Genomic DNA, 17,101 nt, shown 5'->3' with positions numbered 1-17,101 from the left:
AACCACCATGGGATATTTTCATGCCCAGGAGACATCACAAAATAAAACAGACGGCTAGTGTGCACCACACCTCATCACGCTTCAACATCATTTGACACTGACAACGCTCTACAGCTCGACTAAAGTAAATCCAAGCCTGAATTATCTAGAGCATGACTGAGACTGATTTTAATCAGGTTATATTTCCTCACACAGGTTATATCACTATTTCAACAGACTAGCTAAGTACTATTGATACAAGTACGCATACTAGCAATTTCCCTATAGCAAGGCCTAACATACCATGGACACAGTATACTGAAAGGAAGTCAGTTGGCGCTCGTGTGACTCCTTAAGGTGGGGTTTTGGAGTTAATGTGTGACAATGTGTGTAGGTAACCTATGAAACAGGTGCACAAATGGAAAGACCGATTCGGTTACCATAGCATTTAAGACACAATCAAACATCACGAGCGTTGCAAGGAAAACAATGTAAGCAGCCATTTGTGGCCGCGTCTGTCTCAATGATTGATAAGCAAGTCTGTAGCATGTAGAGTTCTGTTTACTCTCGTCTTCGCAGACTTTCTGTGAGCTGATGTCATCTAAGTGTTAATCGAGCATTAGAAATACCTGACGGAGCAGCCGGATTGGTCACTTGCACTTTTAAACACACACATATACTGGCACACACCCTGTGAGACCTTTGGGTTTATAGAAAGCTGTGAGATTACAGAATCCTGAATCAACAATGAGAGAGAGAGAGAAAGAGAGCCACCCTTCTGTGAAGAATTCCTAAACATGCTTCCTGTCTGAGTAAGTAACCGGTGGGGTTTGTAGAGCACCAGTACAGACGTGAATGGGCAACAATCTGTCTCACTTTTCTCTGGATAGCGCAATAATTTGACTGTACTCTTATCAGTATGATATACTATACTGTACATACAGTGGCTCCCAGAAGTAGTAACTTTACCGCTTAGTAAAGTTATTTTCTAAGTGGTTTTTGCAATGACTTTTAACTTGATGTTCCCAAAATGATTTCTAGAGAATGTGATGTAATTTTTCCTCTGTTTACACAGGTATAGTTCATCACATTAACTATGAATATGATCCACTAACATCTGACAACTTGGGTGTCTTATTTTTGAATGGTATATACAGTATATATATATATATATATATATATATATATATATATATATAGTATTTAGTTAAACTTAAGTTAAAATTAACAACAAGTGTTCACAGAATCATGGAACCAGAAATGACTAATTCAGATTTACAGCTGTAGGTTCAGTGCTTTACCACAAAACAGGACAAAAACAAACATTACCTTATTTGGACTTGTTTTATTTGGTTGATGATCCCAAACATCACAAAAATGCAAACAACCTCTGAACTCTGACCTTGAGATAGCATCCTAGTGCACACTAGCTGTTCGCAAACAGAGTATCAGTGTGGCAAGGTGCTCCTCTCTGTTGCTTTCTTTGTCTCGTCGAGGCGTGAGTGATTAAGCTTGCGTTAGGAGTCATTATCTGAGTGTTTGCACAGCTCTGTCTGTCCTGAATGCCCCCCCCCCCCCCCCCCCAAATCTCCACTGACTAATTTAAACATCCTCATTACAGTTAGATACTGTTACATGTGGCATCTTCTCAGTGTTTTATTTAATTTTTTTTACTAACATAAAGTTTCATTTTGTTGATTTGTTAAGCTATTTTTCTAGTAACCCTAACCAGTGTCACTATCACATTTTCTATTCAATTTAGGGTGGAAACCATGTCATAGTTCCGGACTTATTAAATGATTAAAAGCTTAATTTCACACAATGATATGAATGACGACACCTGTTACACCAGAAACAGAAATGATACATATTAGTTATATATATATTAGTTTCACAGATAGATAGATAGATGGGGCCGTTTTTTCCACACAGATGACTGTCAGTGGCCCCTGGTGAAAAAAGGGTTGGGGCCTGAAAGTTGTGGGCGTGTCATTGCGGGTGGAGTATTTTCACTCCACTGAACCTCTACGGAGTGAGTAATTACTGGCTCCGCAGCCAACAGAGGGGACACACGCTCTGCTACACAGAAAAATACGGTCTCAACAAATTAGTAGAAGAGTTTGGCGTGGAATTTATACCTGTAAAAGTGCGTGAAAGGACTCCAATGGACTGCTAGGAAACACACTGGAGGAAATGGCAGGAAGCACCTGAAACCTGTTGCTCTGAGCACTATCGCGAAAGGTGATTTTATTTTTTATTATTCAACCTTACTTATACTTAAAAAAAAAACGAATTTATTTTTGGACGTCAGGTATCTTTCTCTTATTTTCTTCTCGATTTTTCGGCGTCTTTTTTGTTGTGAATCCGCCGGATTGCATTCATCGGATACATTCACCTGCCATGTGGAATTTAGAGCAGATCAGAAAGGAAACCTACGCTTAAAATGTTACTTTGCTACATTGTATCTGCGGGAAATGAACTTTCGACCTTAACACGGTTTACTCGGTGAATGATTGACCATTTCGTCCACTGATGCGCGTGCTTTTCCATGGTACGTTCTGACGCTCAATTCTATGTTTATGATTTTCTGTAGAATTATTAAACTATTGTTTGATTTAACTGTAGTTGTTCTCTTACTCTTTCAGCCCGTGTTTAGGATCATGGTCTGTATGAAATGCACTCACACAGTTGGAAGAAAGTGTGCTCCTGATCTGGAATGAAACTTCACTGTGATTTACAACCTTGTGGACTGTGGACATGCTGCTGGAGCAATTAAGGTTTCCTTTTGGGATTTCTTCTTTCCGAAACGCAGCAATAAATTAAAAAAAGAAAGGACGGAAGGGGAAAAAACCTGAGCTGAGAAAATACTCAAGTATTGAAATTCATCGTTTTCCAGTATGAGGAAACCTGCAGATAAGCATCATTTCACCATGGAGACCTCAGGGATGCACCTGGTCGGATTTTGGCTTCATGTTCTGCTGCTGTTGCAACTGTCTAGGCTTGGCGATGCCGCTTCTAAGGATATAGTGTGCGAGCCCATCACTGTACCAATGTGCAAAGGGATTGGATACAATCACACCTACATGCCCAACCAGTTCAATCATGACACCCAGGATGAAGTCGGCTTGGAAGTGCACCAGTTTTGGCCACTTGTCCGTATCCGTTGCTCCCCAGACTTGCTTTTCTTCCTGTGCAGTATGTACACCCCAATATGTCTTCAGGACTACAAAAAGCCCCTGCCACCGTGCAGGTCTGTGTGCGAGAGGGCTAAGAGGGGTTGCTCCCCCCTCATGATCCAGTATGGGTTTGAGTGGCCAGAGCGGATGAGTTGCGAGCAGCTGCCTATGCTGGGGGACACCGATCGGCTTTGTATGGACAGGAACAGCAGTGAGACCACAACTCTATCACCTCCTTTCCCCAAACCCACTCCCAAAGGAACACCAAGACATAGAGCCACTGCAAAATCTGCTCCGCCGCAGAAGTGTGACCGTGAGTGCCATTGTCGAAACCCCCTAGTGACAATTAAGCAGGACGCACATCCTCTTCATAACCGGGTACATACCAGCTCTCTACCCAATTGCGCTTTGCCTTGCCACCAACCATACTTTTCACTGGATGAGCGTGCCTTCACAACCTTCTGGATCGGACTTTGGTCGATACTGTGCTTTGTCTCGACGCTCACCACTGTGGCCACTTTCCTCATCGACATGGAGCGTTTCAAATATCCAGAGCGGCCGATTATCTTCCTGGCTGCTTGTTATCTGTTTGTGTCGCTGGGGTACATTGTGCGACTGCTTGCGGGCCATGAGCGGGTAGCTTGCGAGGGCTCCGGCAACCAACAGCACATCCTCTATGACACCACGGGTCCAGCCCTTTGCACGCTAGTTTTCCTGCTCATATATTTTTTTGGAATGGCCAGCTCCATCTGGTGGGTGGTGCTTTCCTTCACCTGGTTCCTGGCGGCAGGAATGAAATGGGGGAACGAGGCCATTGCGGGTTACTCACAGTACTTCCACCTTGCTGCTTGGCTCGTCCCTAGTGTCAAGTCCATCGCTGTCCTGGCTTTGAGTTCGGTGGATGGTGACCCCGTGGCTGGGATCTGTTACGTCGGCAACCAGAGTTTGGAGAGCCTACGTGGCTTCGTATTGGCACCGCTGGTCGTCTACCTCTTCACTGGCTCCCTCTTCCTTCTGGCCGGATTCGTTTCACTCTTCCGGATCCGTAGCGTTATTAAACAAGGCGGCACCAAGACAGACAAGCTGGAGAAGTTCATGATCCGGATTGGGCTCTTCACCGTCCTGTACACCGTGCCCGCAACTATTGTGGTGGCTTGCCTGGTGTATGAGCAACATTACAGGCCAGGTTGGGAGCGGGCACTGGCCTGTTCTTGCCCATCCGAGCGTCAGCGGCTCGGCATAGGGCCGGACTATGCTGTCTTCATGCTGAAATACTTCATGTGCCTTGTAGTAGGCATTACCTCAGGTGTTTGGATCTGGTCCGGGAAGACTCTGGAGTCCTGGAAACGCTTTGTGGCGCGGTACCTCCCCTGTAGGACCCGGAAGCCACCTGTATCAGGCTCGTCCATGTACAGCGAGGCCAGTACCGCTCTCACAGCCCGAGCCGGAACAGCACCCACTGGGACCTATCACAAATCAGCACCTTCATCACATGTCTGAGCATTGGCCAGAAAGCCCTTGTCCTTTATAAACCCTACAACTGTCAAATGAGTGACACATGAAGTGTGCAGGTCATGACTCTGAATGAGCAGGTGTCTATTCGACCAACATCACCGGATATGATGGACGGAACAAATATATTATGAAGGATTTTTACAGACTATTGGTTGTTTCATTGTAGTCGAGCTTTTCTCATTCACTGGTCTAATTTGCAAAGCAATGAACATGTTAATACTTTGTGAGGAAAAGATGATCTCTACAATCGTAGCAAGCATGGTAGCCATCTTCTGTTTTTTTAGATCGTGAATGATGGAAAAGAGATCTCAGAAGTTTTATACTTGATATGAGTCAAGACAAATTGAGGGGGTTGTGGAGATATTTTATTTATTTGTGTATTCTTGTATATATGCTATTGAAGAACTTTGTGATATCTCAGATTACATTCGCTCTGCTGTGTTTGTGACTATCAGCATTTTACAGGATGTCAGTAGGATCATTTTAAATACCCTCTCCATGTTTCTAATTTACAAATTTGGACACAGGATGTAAATAGGTGCTTTCATGCATTCTCTGTAACCAAGAACAACACTTTTTCATCTTATATTGTGCAAGTGGAGGTCTAGTAAAGAAGCCATTCACATTCACTTAAAGTTGTTGCAGGCATTTCTGCACAGGTTAATGCTGACCGAATGTTCTTCAGTGTCCCTCAACAACCGCTTAACGGGTTGTGTGTTTCAAAGCTATCCCTCCACTGATAATAGATTGTTGGCTAGCATCTATTGGGCAGTGTTAGGGATGTGAATGTACCATCTATAGAGTTGTCTGAAGAATCTGTAGGTCTATAGTGTGAGCTGGACTCCCCTCTTGTGGTCAGTAGTTCAACTTTCATGAGGTTCAGGTGTTAACCAGCAGCCTAGGTTTGTCCAGTAGAAGGCCAAATATTAACTGGTTTCAAAACAAAGTGGAACAACATCGTTTCTTTTGGTCTGTTCATTTCCTTGTAAAGCCTCATGATCCAGTCTTTGGTTGTTTTGTCATTTCACCTTATTTGTGTTTTGAATCAAAAAACCAGTGTTGGGTATGCACTTTTAGCAGACAGAATCTGTAAACATTGTTTTTGTAGATCTGTGTGAAATCTTTCAGTGCAGCATTAAGGTACAAGTGTAAGCATTGTTTGGCTACTTTTTACTGTCCAAGATGTTGTAGAAATAAAAAAATTTCTGTGTAGTCTTTAAAATGCTTCACGATTTTGCTGCATGTCTGGTTGTGTGTACATACTTGTTTGGCTCTATTAATATGTAAATCTTGTAGAAGACATGTCCTTTTAAGAGTCCAGGTTGCAACTCTGTACATATGTTTTGTAAAAGATATGAAATACAGTGCTACAATTTTAAAGAGATTCTTAGATATTTATGAAAAGTGTCTTTTACATGTTTCTTTTGTTTCTCTTACTGGTAGAGAATAAAAGTGAGGAGCAATTTGTGAACTGGCAAGTCAAACGTTTGGTCCATTTATTGTGCTTTTATTTTTACTGCTGTTTTGGAGAGGGAAAAAAAAAAAAGTTCACCCCATTGATCCAAAAAACAAATCCAAAAATAATGTTTAATATTTTTTATCTTTCAAATGTTTTTTCTTTGTTAGTAGAATGCTATCAGTTTCAGATTTTTTAACAGGCACTAAAACCCTGCACTTTATTCATATTTTCTTTTACATTGTTTAAAACAAATATGGTTCTAACAAAGTTAATTAGCCCTTATTGTGAAAGAAAGAGCTGTAAGTGTTAAAATCCCTGGATTCATTTTTCAGTGTAATGCAACAAAAACACAAACCACCATTTTGACAGTTGACCTTGTAAATCATTCTTCAAACATAAATTCAGACGTGATACATGATTAGTGTTTATTTAAAATACTCCATCTGCAAATGATTTCAATTAAAAACTGACATTTCACAGCTAGTAGCCTACATAGTAAGCAAAAAACAAAAGAAACCATTCAGTCTGTTTTTGTCTCTATGTTGTTCTGCATCGGTTGGGTAAGGTGTAGGATCTTTCAACCGGCGTAACATCGCCAAAGGCGGGGGAAAAGAGCGAGTTTTGTCCATTGAGCTTCATCTTGGAGTGGCCACTGTTCCGAGAAAAATCTCTTAAGAAAGAACGGCATTGGATCTGCGGATGCCCACTAGGTTGTCTGCGCTGAATGATCTCCTCATCGCCACTCTGCTCAGATCCTTGTACTTATCCTCACATAGTCTTGAGATAGCCTTTAAAAGAAAGAAATATGAGAATTTTTGCAAATAAATGGACCCATTACAAAAAGAGGCATGGCTTTACATTCAAAAATGAGTAAATTTTTTTAGGTCTGCTGCCCACCTCTAATTTCTGTGCTCGTTCGTTGCTCAATGGCTCCAAAGGAAAGCTCAGGTTGTTGTCGTCTGCTAGAGAGCGCAGGTCAAAGTAATACTTGGCGTAGACGCTGGCCGGCACATTAATGTTAAACTGTAGCAGCTCCAGAAAATGTCTTTCCATCTCATTCCTGAAAAATGGATTGTGAGATTCAAAGAGTCAGGATTGTCTTTTCGGAGTTGAACTCACAGACAATAGTACCAATGTAAATAAAGACAGATATTAAAAAAGATAACCAGATTAAAAAAAAAAAAAAAAGTAGTAACACGAAAACTATAAAATCCATTACTGGCATGTCAAGCATTGACATTATGAGATTTTTCTTGCCACATTCAAAACTACTTTAAACAACATTTCCAATTTTTTTCACACTACCGTTCTAAAGTTTGTGGTTGTTAAGACTTTAACTTTTATGATATAACTTTCTTATGCCAATTAAAAATACAGTATAACAGTAATATTGTGAAATATTCCATTTTAAGGTAAGTGTTTTTTATTTTAATATTTTTGTTAATGTCATTTATTTCTGTAATGGCTGGCAAAAATGAATTTTTACCAGCCATTACTCCAGTCTTCAATGTCACATGATCCTTCAATAATCATTCTAATACACGGATTTGGTGCTCAAGAAATATTTCTTATCAGAGATGAAAACATTTGTGCTGTTTATATTTTTGTGGAAACAGTGATTTTTTTTCAAGATTATTTGAATATAAAGTTAAAAAGAGCATTTTTTTGTAATGTTTTTACTGATAATTTTGTAAAATATCTTTACTGTCACAAACTCAATACACCCTTATAATAATAATTGTGTGTGTGCGCGCGCGCGTGCGTGCGTGCGTGTATACATATACGTACACACATATATTCATGCTGTTTTCTACTACTTTATTATAATAGTAATATTTAAAATCCTAGAGATTCTCTGCTGCGTCTGAGAGCAGGCATGGAGACTGTCACCGTGTCACCTGACTGTTTTGGGAAAAGCAGACATTAGGTTGAGGTTGGTATGGGTGGTGTTGTGAGAGGGGGGGAGGGAGACGGTTCAGTCGCTAGTGGCAACAAATGGAGTGGGCGAGAGCCTGGACCATTGTAGAGGAGTCTGAGAGCACTTGAAGCCCGCCAGCCCAGAGGCTCACAAAGACTGCTTCAATGAAAGGGATGAAAATAGAGCGAAGGGGCAGAGAGGAGAGAAGAGGGACATGGCCTTTAACATACACAATCAGGTAGAACAGACACGTACACACACAAACCCTGTCTGTGTCATTTATATGGATATTGAGACATGAGAACAAACAAAAAAAACAAGGTTTTGAAGTGTGTCGCTTCATTTTTTTGAAAGTCGTGCACGCTTGTTCCAAGGGACATGGGAAGTTGTGAGGTATGTAGGAGTTGTAGACTGGAATGAGTTGGCAGAGGAGTGAAGTGACACACAGTACTGTCTCCTGACTGCAGCACATGTTGAATTTTGGATGGTGTGTTGATGTATCACATCGAGACGTTTTGTTCTAGATTATTTCGACTGTACAAATGAGCTGTAACTTTTCAGCAGAACGGACAGTGACTAGATAATCTCACTCACATGTCCTCAACAGTGATGTCTTTGAGGATCTGACAGTAGTCGACGTTCCACACGGCCTGATCGTCCCAGACTTTCGAGGCCAGTAGGATGGCTCCCAGAACAATCCTCTTCCAGTTAGATGGGCAAATGTCCAGCTCAGCATACGTCAACAGCCTCTCCAAATATACCTGCAGCAAAGACAGTGGACACCTATGTTTTCAAAAGATGCTTCTTACAAAGGCAAATTGTGATAAAGCATGTGTATTATTGTGTGCAAATTAGAATTATAGGTGCAGTAGGAGATCTTGGAAAATGCTAACTTTAGCCTGAGAGCACTGAAAGCGAACGTCCCACCCTCTCAATTGCCGTCCAAAGCCACGCCCCCTGAACGCATATATGCTCACAGACCAGAATACCAGAGACAACATTACTACAATAGGCTACATCAGCGGTTCCCAATTCCAGTCCTCGCACTGGATGTGAAGACGTGTGTGTGTGAGAGTGTGATGTGTGTGAGGACGCTGCGCAGCGCAAATCCGTGAATGAATGTTCTGAAGTGAAGTAAATTTCAACGGATTTCCCCTGCTCAGAGTAGGGAGCAATGAACACTGTGTAGGGATCATATCGATCGGAACAGTTCATGCATGTAGCTCACTTCTAACGAGCTGGTTATCTGAATCGGGTGTGTTAACTAAGTGAGACATGCTCGCTCTGTCTGCACAGCGTGCGTGAGCGCGCTGATGACGTATCCTGTCTGCGCGAAGTGGGTGCGCAGAGGTATGCTGATACATACATTGACAGGTAGGTAGGAAAGCCAATTAAAACGCTCGTACCGAGCGTTTTGATTGGACGAACATTTCTTGGTCCTACGCCTTCCACAGAATATATAAATACAGATAAATACATTTATACCACATAACTTAATGATTGCTATCGTGATGTGAAGTGACTTTCAACCAGCATAACAAAAAATGTTTCTGAAGACAATCACCTATTGCACCTTTAAAACACTGGAAAATATTTTTAATTACATTTAGTTCAATAATATTAGCTGATGCAATACTTATGAAATAACAATTAATAATACTTTTACAGCGTCTATTAATTTCAAGATGAAAAAAAGAATGAGTTTGTCTTGGTGATGTTATTCTAGGTAAATCTACATAACAGTTCAAATATTTAGGTCTGGTAAGTTGTTGTTGTTTTTGAAAGTCTCCTATGGTCACCAAGGCTACATTTAGAATAATAATTTAAAAATATATATATCTCTACATTTTTTTCAGCATCACATGATCTTTCAGAAATCATTCTAATATGCTGGTTTGGAGCGAAAGTCAAATTTATTGCAACATTTTTTGTAATTCTACTTTTTGGGAATAGAAAGTTCTAAAGAACAGCATTTATTTAAAATAGTAGTCTTTAGTATCATTATCTTTACTGTGACTTTTTGATCAACTTGATGCATCCTTACCGTAAAGAAGTATTCATTAAAAACCATGAAATAAATAAATAAACCAAAATAAATAAATAACCCTCAGTAAACCTACTGAGCCCAAACTCTTGAACGGTAGCGTGTATTCATTCATTATATTATGTTGTATAATGAACATTAGTTCACGTATTATAAATGAATCTGAATTAGCAATGAACAAAATAATATTTCTAAATTAGCATTAACCGTTATTAATAAATGCTGTAAAAACCGTTTTGTTGTTTGTTCATGATACCTAATAAGTAATTATAACAACTGAACCTTATTGTACAAAGTTTTATCAAAATATTTGATTGTAAATAATCAGAAGTTTTGTGGTTGTGGACAAACACATGATGATCCATTCTCTGGTGCTCTACTGTCCTCTAGTGGACGTCAGGAAACTGTACCTCTGCACCTCCATCAAAAACCAAAGTCCCTGCTATTTCTCATTGAACAGAATAAACTGAAAGTGGACCAGACCAGTAAGAAAGGCTGCTATTCTCTTACCAGAGTGACGATCGCACACTCGGCTGTGAGCTGTGCAGCGCTGAACAGTGTCCGGACGAATCGATAGATGAGTTTGTGTTCGGGGTCTGTGCGGGAGTAATCATCAGGAACCTGCTCCCTCTGCCAAAGGTAGCATTCATACACATTATATGCTAATATGTTCAACATTTCTAGCTCAAATGTGTTTCATTTAATATAAGTGTTATGTTCATTAGTTACTTCTGATGACTAAAATGTCAGTATGATACCAAGAGACCTACTATAACAAAGAGTCCCTGTCATTGCGGCAAGTGGGAGAACATAAGCTAACTATATGGGCTAGGAGTGAGGAAAAAGAACTGACTTCTCACATGTTATGTATGTTATATGTCAAGTCCCAAATAACAAAAATAACGGACTGTTCACAAATGCTTTTCCAAAAAATCAATTTCAAATGGATTCTAAACTACATATGAATCAGATCAAATGTACAAATTTTGCTGCTCAGACTAAACAGCTAAACGGATTGGATGCACAGAAAATAATAGTAATTGCAGCCTGTCTGAACAAAACCAAATAGTGACCATCAAATGTGCAGTTGTCCAACAGCTGCAGATGTTACTGAAAAAAGAAAAAGAAGGGGTAAACTTACAGATAAGGGGTGCATTTTTTCATCAAAGATGTCCAATGACCTATCGGAGTCCCTGAAATAATAATAAAAAAAAAACTTTTTATATGCAAAACCTTTTCAAAATTTAGGTCAAATGATGCTTGTGGAAAAGAACCTACTAAAACGTACCTGTTTTTAATGTGATAATATATTGCTAATGTGACACTGGAAACAGAGAACAGAAAGGTGGTCAACACACAAACCAAAGCAAAATAAAACACAACAAACAGCCCTCCAACCTTTTCAATTTGCTAATTATTTTTTACATACATTCAATGGTATGTACTCATTATGTAGCTCATTAATGTGTAATATTTTACTATAAACAGTACTGTAGAAAGAGTTCTAAAAAAAGCATGAAATAACACAATGAACTTCACTGACCATTTGATTGTGCTTTTCAGGTTGGGCTGACTGACGGTGCTGTCATCAATGAATATCGTAGAGCAGGAGCTGTACTTCTTTGAAAGCAGACCAGGTGAGACCTTCAGAAAGGATCAACATTTAATACGCTTGCAGAAAGACGTTACTTATAACCAAGCACAACTACAAAAACTCCAAAACACATTCACTCACGTGGTTTATGTGATTGCTTTTCCTCTTGTCCCGTACTAAAAAAAAAAGAAAGGCAGGGGTTTCGTTGTTAAACATTTCTTCATCAAATATTGACAAGCTGTACCAGTGGTCATTTACCAAAGTGTCTTTCCAGCTATTAACAGTATGGGTCAGGACACAAGGAAGTAAAATTAAATGATTAACTGATTAGATGACAATTTTTGGAAACACTCACCATCTGTCTGTGACTTGTTAAGGAAGATCGTGCTGGCACGGGCATGATCTGATGGGTTGGACTCTAAAGCCAAATCTAGAAGACAGATAATCAATCAATCAATCAGCAACATAAGGGCATAATTACAAACAATAGCAAATAAACATCCAAGAATGGGTGGTATGGTCGGTGGGCAACACGTCGACATATAGCGTGCCATTGCGCTATGGGCGTCCCGAGTTCGAATCCCATGAATGGGATGGTATGTTCTTTAATATCAAAAAAAGAATGGGTGGTATGTTCTTTAATATCAATGAAATCTAAAACTTTCAAAGTGTTAACATTTCACATATCATTTTACATACACAATACCATTTGCAGTTTTCAAAAGTTTTGGGTTAATACATTTTTACTGTTTTTGAGTCTAATGTTTAAAAAAATTTTTGCTCAACAAGATTGCATTTTTTTGATCAAAATACAGTAAAAACAGTATAATTATGAAATATTATATATATTTTTAAATGCAATTTATTCCTATGATGGAAAAGCTGAATTTTCGCCAGCCATTACTACAGTCTTCAGTGTCACATGATCCTTCAGAAATCGAATATACTGATTTGGTGCTCAAGAAAAATGTCTTATTATCAATCTTAAAAAAACAGCACTCATTTGATGTAGAAACGTTTTAAAATGTGTTTACTGTCACTTTAATGCATCCGTAGTGTACTTTTAGTATAGCATAATATTAAATTTTTCCTGTTCATTATCTTTGCCCAATAACAAGGCAAAGCCAAGAATACATCTTAAAAAATGAGCTAGAAGTGCACCGATGGTGACATACATAATCCTTCAACTGTCCAACAGAATAAATATTCATCTTTATACAGAAACAACCCCCTACAAGGGAGATAAGGTGGTATGTCGTCCTGCTCTGAGTGCTCAAACTGATTGGCAGGGGCATGCTGCTACCCGGAGTGAGAGGAGTGGGGGCACAATAAGCCTATTGTATGGGCACTGCAATAGAACAACACAAGCTCACACCCTGAGCTCCTCCCACACCGCCATGTCCTACAGGAGCCATGCCAACGGATCAAAACGGACCTTACTACACATTACTGAATCCACTGGGAGATGAGTTTGTAAATGGTTAAATATTCTACCCCAAGTGTTGTTCAGAACATTAGTATTGAGGATATTGCCCAGGCCACTTCACTGAAAGATGTCTACATCAGCCAATGAAGAGACATTCTTCTGGAATTAAATGGAGACAGGGTCAAAAGATTTGTGCCAGTGCTGCTAAGTTGTACAGTAAACACACGCCAAGGAGATGTTTGGACAGCTGCAACCATGGGAGCTACAAAACTGGCAGGAGGTGTAGCGCAGGTGCAGGACAGAAGAATTCTGGAGGAAGTTCAGAGTACCCAGCTTTGGATGATTTTACTTTACAGTCTATGGCCCTAAATGTAAAATGGATCACAAGGCAGATCACAATGCATGTAGCATTCCCAAAGAGCCCACAAGTAGGCATTGGCATAACTTTTTTTTCTGGCTGGTCAACAGCTATGAAACAACAGTAGTTAAAGTTAGTTAAATAGTCAAGTTTATAATTTATAAAGAAAGTTCATAGCTAGTTAAATTAATAACATACTGATTCTGTTTAATGGCACAGGAGGTGTAGCGCAGGTGCAGGACAGAAGAATTCTGGAGGAAGTTCAGAGTACCCAGCTTTGGATGATTTTACTTTACAGTCTATGGCCCTAAATGTAAAATGGATCACAAGGCAGATCACAAGATCACATTCCCAAAGAGCCCACAAGTAGGCATTGGCATAACTTTTTTTTCTGGCTGGTCAACAGCTATGAAACAACAGTATTTAAAGTTAGTTAAATAGTCAAGTTTATAATTTATAAAGAAAGTTCATAGCTAGTTAAATTAATAACATACTGATTCTGTTTAATGGCGAAGATATTTATAGGCAACTCAATCAAAATGTCACTTGACGACCCTATTCTTGCTGCAACTCACCTTCATGTTAAAATATGGTCAGTGCAAAGTGCAGGTGATTTCTAAAAGACTAAATTCAAGTACATCCAAACATGTACTCTAATAAATGAAAACCTCAGAGCCTGGCAGTACAAGTCTTGATATCTTTCTTCAACACAAAAATTCACAGCCATTTCCTACCGAGGATACGAATGGCATGGCAAAGTGAGAATGACAAGTCCAAATTAGTTGGGCAAACCTGAAGACTTATTTCTCAACCGAACTCTTGTTGGAGCTGAGGCCCAGATTCCTTCCCCTGAGAGATCGATGGACATGGGTGAGAGAGAATGCTGACCAATAAGGAGGTGCAGGAACGCCTGGTGACAAGGCAGCTTTAGTCCAAGGGTGGCAAACTACAGGCAATTATACGTTCGCTAACTCAGTGATAAAACGCAAAGCTAACGTCAAACTGCTGGCAAATACAAATGTGTTCTTTCTTAGTGGATCACACATAAAGATTAGATCAAAATCTTGAGGCCGTGCGTTATAGTGATTTTACTCCACCCCACTTAGTGCATAAGAACACTCCTTAACTGTGGTAAAAGCCCTGTAATGACCTCCCATGAATTACTGCTTTAAAGGATTAGTTCAATAAAAACTAACAGTTCTGTCATCATTTACTCACTCTCATGTTGCTCCAAACCTGTGACTTCTGTGGAAATACAGAAAGAAAGACCAGTCGCTCTTTGTTTTGTATTATTGTTTTTTTATGAACTATCCCTTTAGCATACATTATACGGTTCAAATTTTGGGGTTGTAAGAATATTTAACGCTTTTGAAAGATGTCAGTGGTCACTGAGGCTGCATTTTTTTTTATTAAGAAATACTATAAAAAAACGGCAATATTTTGAAATATTGTTACAAGTTAAATAACTGTTAATATATTGCAATATATTTTAAAATGTAATTTATTTCTGTGACCGCAAAGCTGAATTTCAAAGCTGAGTCACATGATGCTTCAGAAATCATTCTAATATGCTGATTTAGTGCTCAAGTAACATTACTTATTCTCAATGTTGAAAACAGTTGTGCTGCTTAATATTTTTGTGGAAACAGTGATACATAAGAACATCATTTGAAATATAATTTTTGTAACAATGTAAATGTCATCCTTACGGTCACTGTCAATTTAATATATCCTTGCTGAATACAAGTATTAATTTCTTTCCACATGAAAAAGGAACCCAAACTTTTGAATAATAGTGTATGTGCTAAACAACTGAGATTCATTCATTCCATAGGTCTCTAGAGCTCATGTACTCAACTGACACTCCCATTCCCCCACCACCAAAGTCAAAAATAACCCCTGGGGGTAGGGCAGCCGTCCTCACTGAGGGGAGGAACACGGTTGTAGTGTGGCATAGCACAATGATTCCCAAAAAGGGGTATGTGTACCTCACAGATAGTTTTCATTTTACTTAAAGAAACTTGATTTTCAGTGCTGCCAGTACTAAAATATATCTATCTCATATCAGCAGTGCTGGTCTTTCTTACACTTCACCCCTCTTCTGTTTTGGTGTTGATTATGGAGAAAGATTGGGAAACACTGGCATAACAAACCAGAGAAGTGATTCTATAGGTAGTGAGATACAGGAAAACTATGTTTATCCAAACTTAACCTCTAAGCTCCAAAGGGAACAGAACGTGCCTCATGGAGATTCCCAACGAGAGAGCGAGATAAGGAGAGAATGCAGCTGTCCCAAGATCTACATCAGTGGGATGCCAGGAATACTACACATTTTTGATAGTCTATGCCGTATTTTTATTCTCATGTCCAACATTATTCCAAATGAACCATGACCTGGAATGTCCCAATCATAAAGGATTAACCGCAGCCGCAGTAGTAGAGTTTACGCTGCTGTCATATGTGCTTTAAGCCAAAGATGAAGACATGTTGCTCTAAATACAGCACTGGAAGTTATTTGTGAGTGTGTGTGTGACTATATGCATCTCCCCTGAGGGTAAAATAGCTCAGGCTAAATAAACAGCAGTAAAGACTGCAAACAATCCCAAGAGGCATCACACACATATCCCAAATACTAACAGTCAGTTATCCTTTTAAACATCTCCATAAACCTTGTTTCTTTCAATAATGTTACTAAGTGTAGCTAATTAGTAAAATCTGCAATTGTTATTCGGACCGAAAATGTCACAGGCCACCCATTTTCAGAGCAAACCAACAGCCCTTAAAGTGTTCAGCTCTTAACAGAAACCCGACCCGTGAGACGATGAGGTCAAGGCATCGGATCACAGCAGTAAAGTTCCGAGATAAACCATCCCTTTAATTGTGTTTTGAATGTCCGAATGTGTCCTAAATTAAGCCGGTTTGGCGGTTCAAATCGGGAACAGATGAAATAGCCCCTGAAGAACAGACTTCCAAGCATTTATCCGTCATGTATAGGGCAGATCTGTGTGTTGGCTGAAACTCTGGATCCAATAATCTCTCAAATCCTCAGGCCTTCGGGCCCGTAGCGAGAGAAAATGAAGCTTTTAACGCAGCAGATGAATAAAGTCCTGTCCGTTTACATGCGCCTAATTCAAGCTCCGGGTTTGTTTGGAGTTATTAGATTTTGTCCAGCGAGTCTCGTCGGAGAGTCCCCCTGTTATCCCCTCCTCTTCGCCGGCCAGTGCAGCAGCAGCGATGATCTGCTCCGAGTGACGCAGGTGAGGGCCCGCCCTTTTTCGACATTCCATCAATTACGATTGGATGAGGGACCAAAACAAAATAAATATCTGTTAAAGGATTGGTGATTATAACTGTCAATCACGCCGGCAAGCTAACGCTTTAAACCCCGCCCATTCACAATCCTCTTTGTGAATAGAATGAAATGGAATACTCGCGTACTGCATACTGCACAGTGCATACTGTACAGTGCCTACTATTCTTTTGTGAAATAGTATAAACTATGGAATGATAAACATTTCAAACAGTACTATTCATGCTTATTTCAGCAAGTGGTGTACAGTTATCGTCTCTGAAATAAAAAAATGGTTGGGTCATTCTTTTTTTTGCAGTGGAATAGAAATAACCTTAAATAG

The 17,101-nt window shown here is 39.7% G+C and overlaps 2 protein-coding genes across 5 annotated transcripts; one reads left to right on the top strand and one right to left on the bottom strand.

The window, feature by feature from the left end:
• The first annotated feature begins 1,976 nt into the window (after window positions 1-1,976).
• LOC107551950 (frizzled-5-like) lies at window positions 1,977-6,177 on the top strand. 4 transcript variants are annotated; one of them, XM_016233753.1, is made up of 3 exons: window positions 1,977-2,220; window positions 2,398-2,530; window positions 2,625-6,177. In XM_016233753.1, exon 3 carries the CDS (start codon window positions 2,877-2,879, stop codon window positions 4,653-4,655), a length of 1,779 nt encoding a protein of 592 aa, XP_016089239.1. In that variant the 5' UTR covers window positions 1,977-2,220; window positions 2,398-2,530; window positions 2,625-2,876; the 3' UTR covers window positions 4,656-6,177. The 4 variants fall into 4 exon arrangements, with proteins under 4 accessions (XP_016089239.1, XP_016089240.1, XP_016089242.1 ...); XM_016233754.1 differs by having other exon boundaries at window positions 2,395-2,530; XM_016233756.1 differs by lacking the exon at window positions 2,398-2,530.
• A 363-nt stretch (window positions 6,178-6,540) lies between these two features.
• On the bottom strand, window positions 6,541-12,125 carry ccnyl1 (cyclin Y-like 1; the record flags this gene model as incomplete). The annotated part of the gene is made up of 9 exons (XM_016233757.1): window positions 6,541-6,917; window positions 7,027-7,189; window positions 8,642-8,808; window positions 10,602-10,721; window positions 11,233-11,284; window positions 11,380-11,415; window positions 11,635-11,735; window positions 11,827-11,861; window positions 12,041-12,125. Coding segments are annotated over 9 exons (876 nt in total), but the record flags the coding sequence as incomplete, so codon positions are not given.
• Between the last annotated feature and the right edge of the window lie 4,976 nt (window positions 12,126-17,101).

Source organism: Sinocyclocheilus grahami, unplaced genomic scaffold (assembly GCF_001515645.1).
Source record: "Sinocyclocheilus grahami isolate Dianchi unplaced genomic scaffold, SAMN03320097.WGS_v1.1 scaffold438.1, whole genome shotgun sequence".
Lineage (NCBI taxonomy): Eukaryota > Metazoa > Chordata > Actinopteri > Cypriniformes > Cyprinidae > Sinocyclocheilus > Sinocyclocheilus grahami.
The sequence above is the reverse complement of the archived record's forward strand: the minus strand, read 5'-3'. Positions and strand labels throughout refer to the sequence as shown.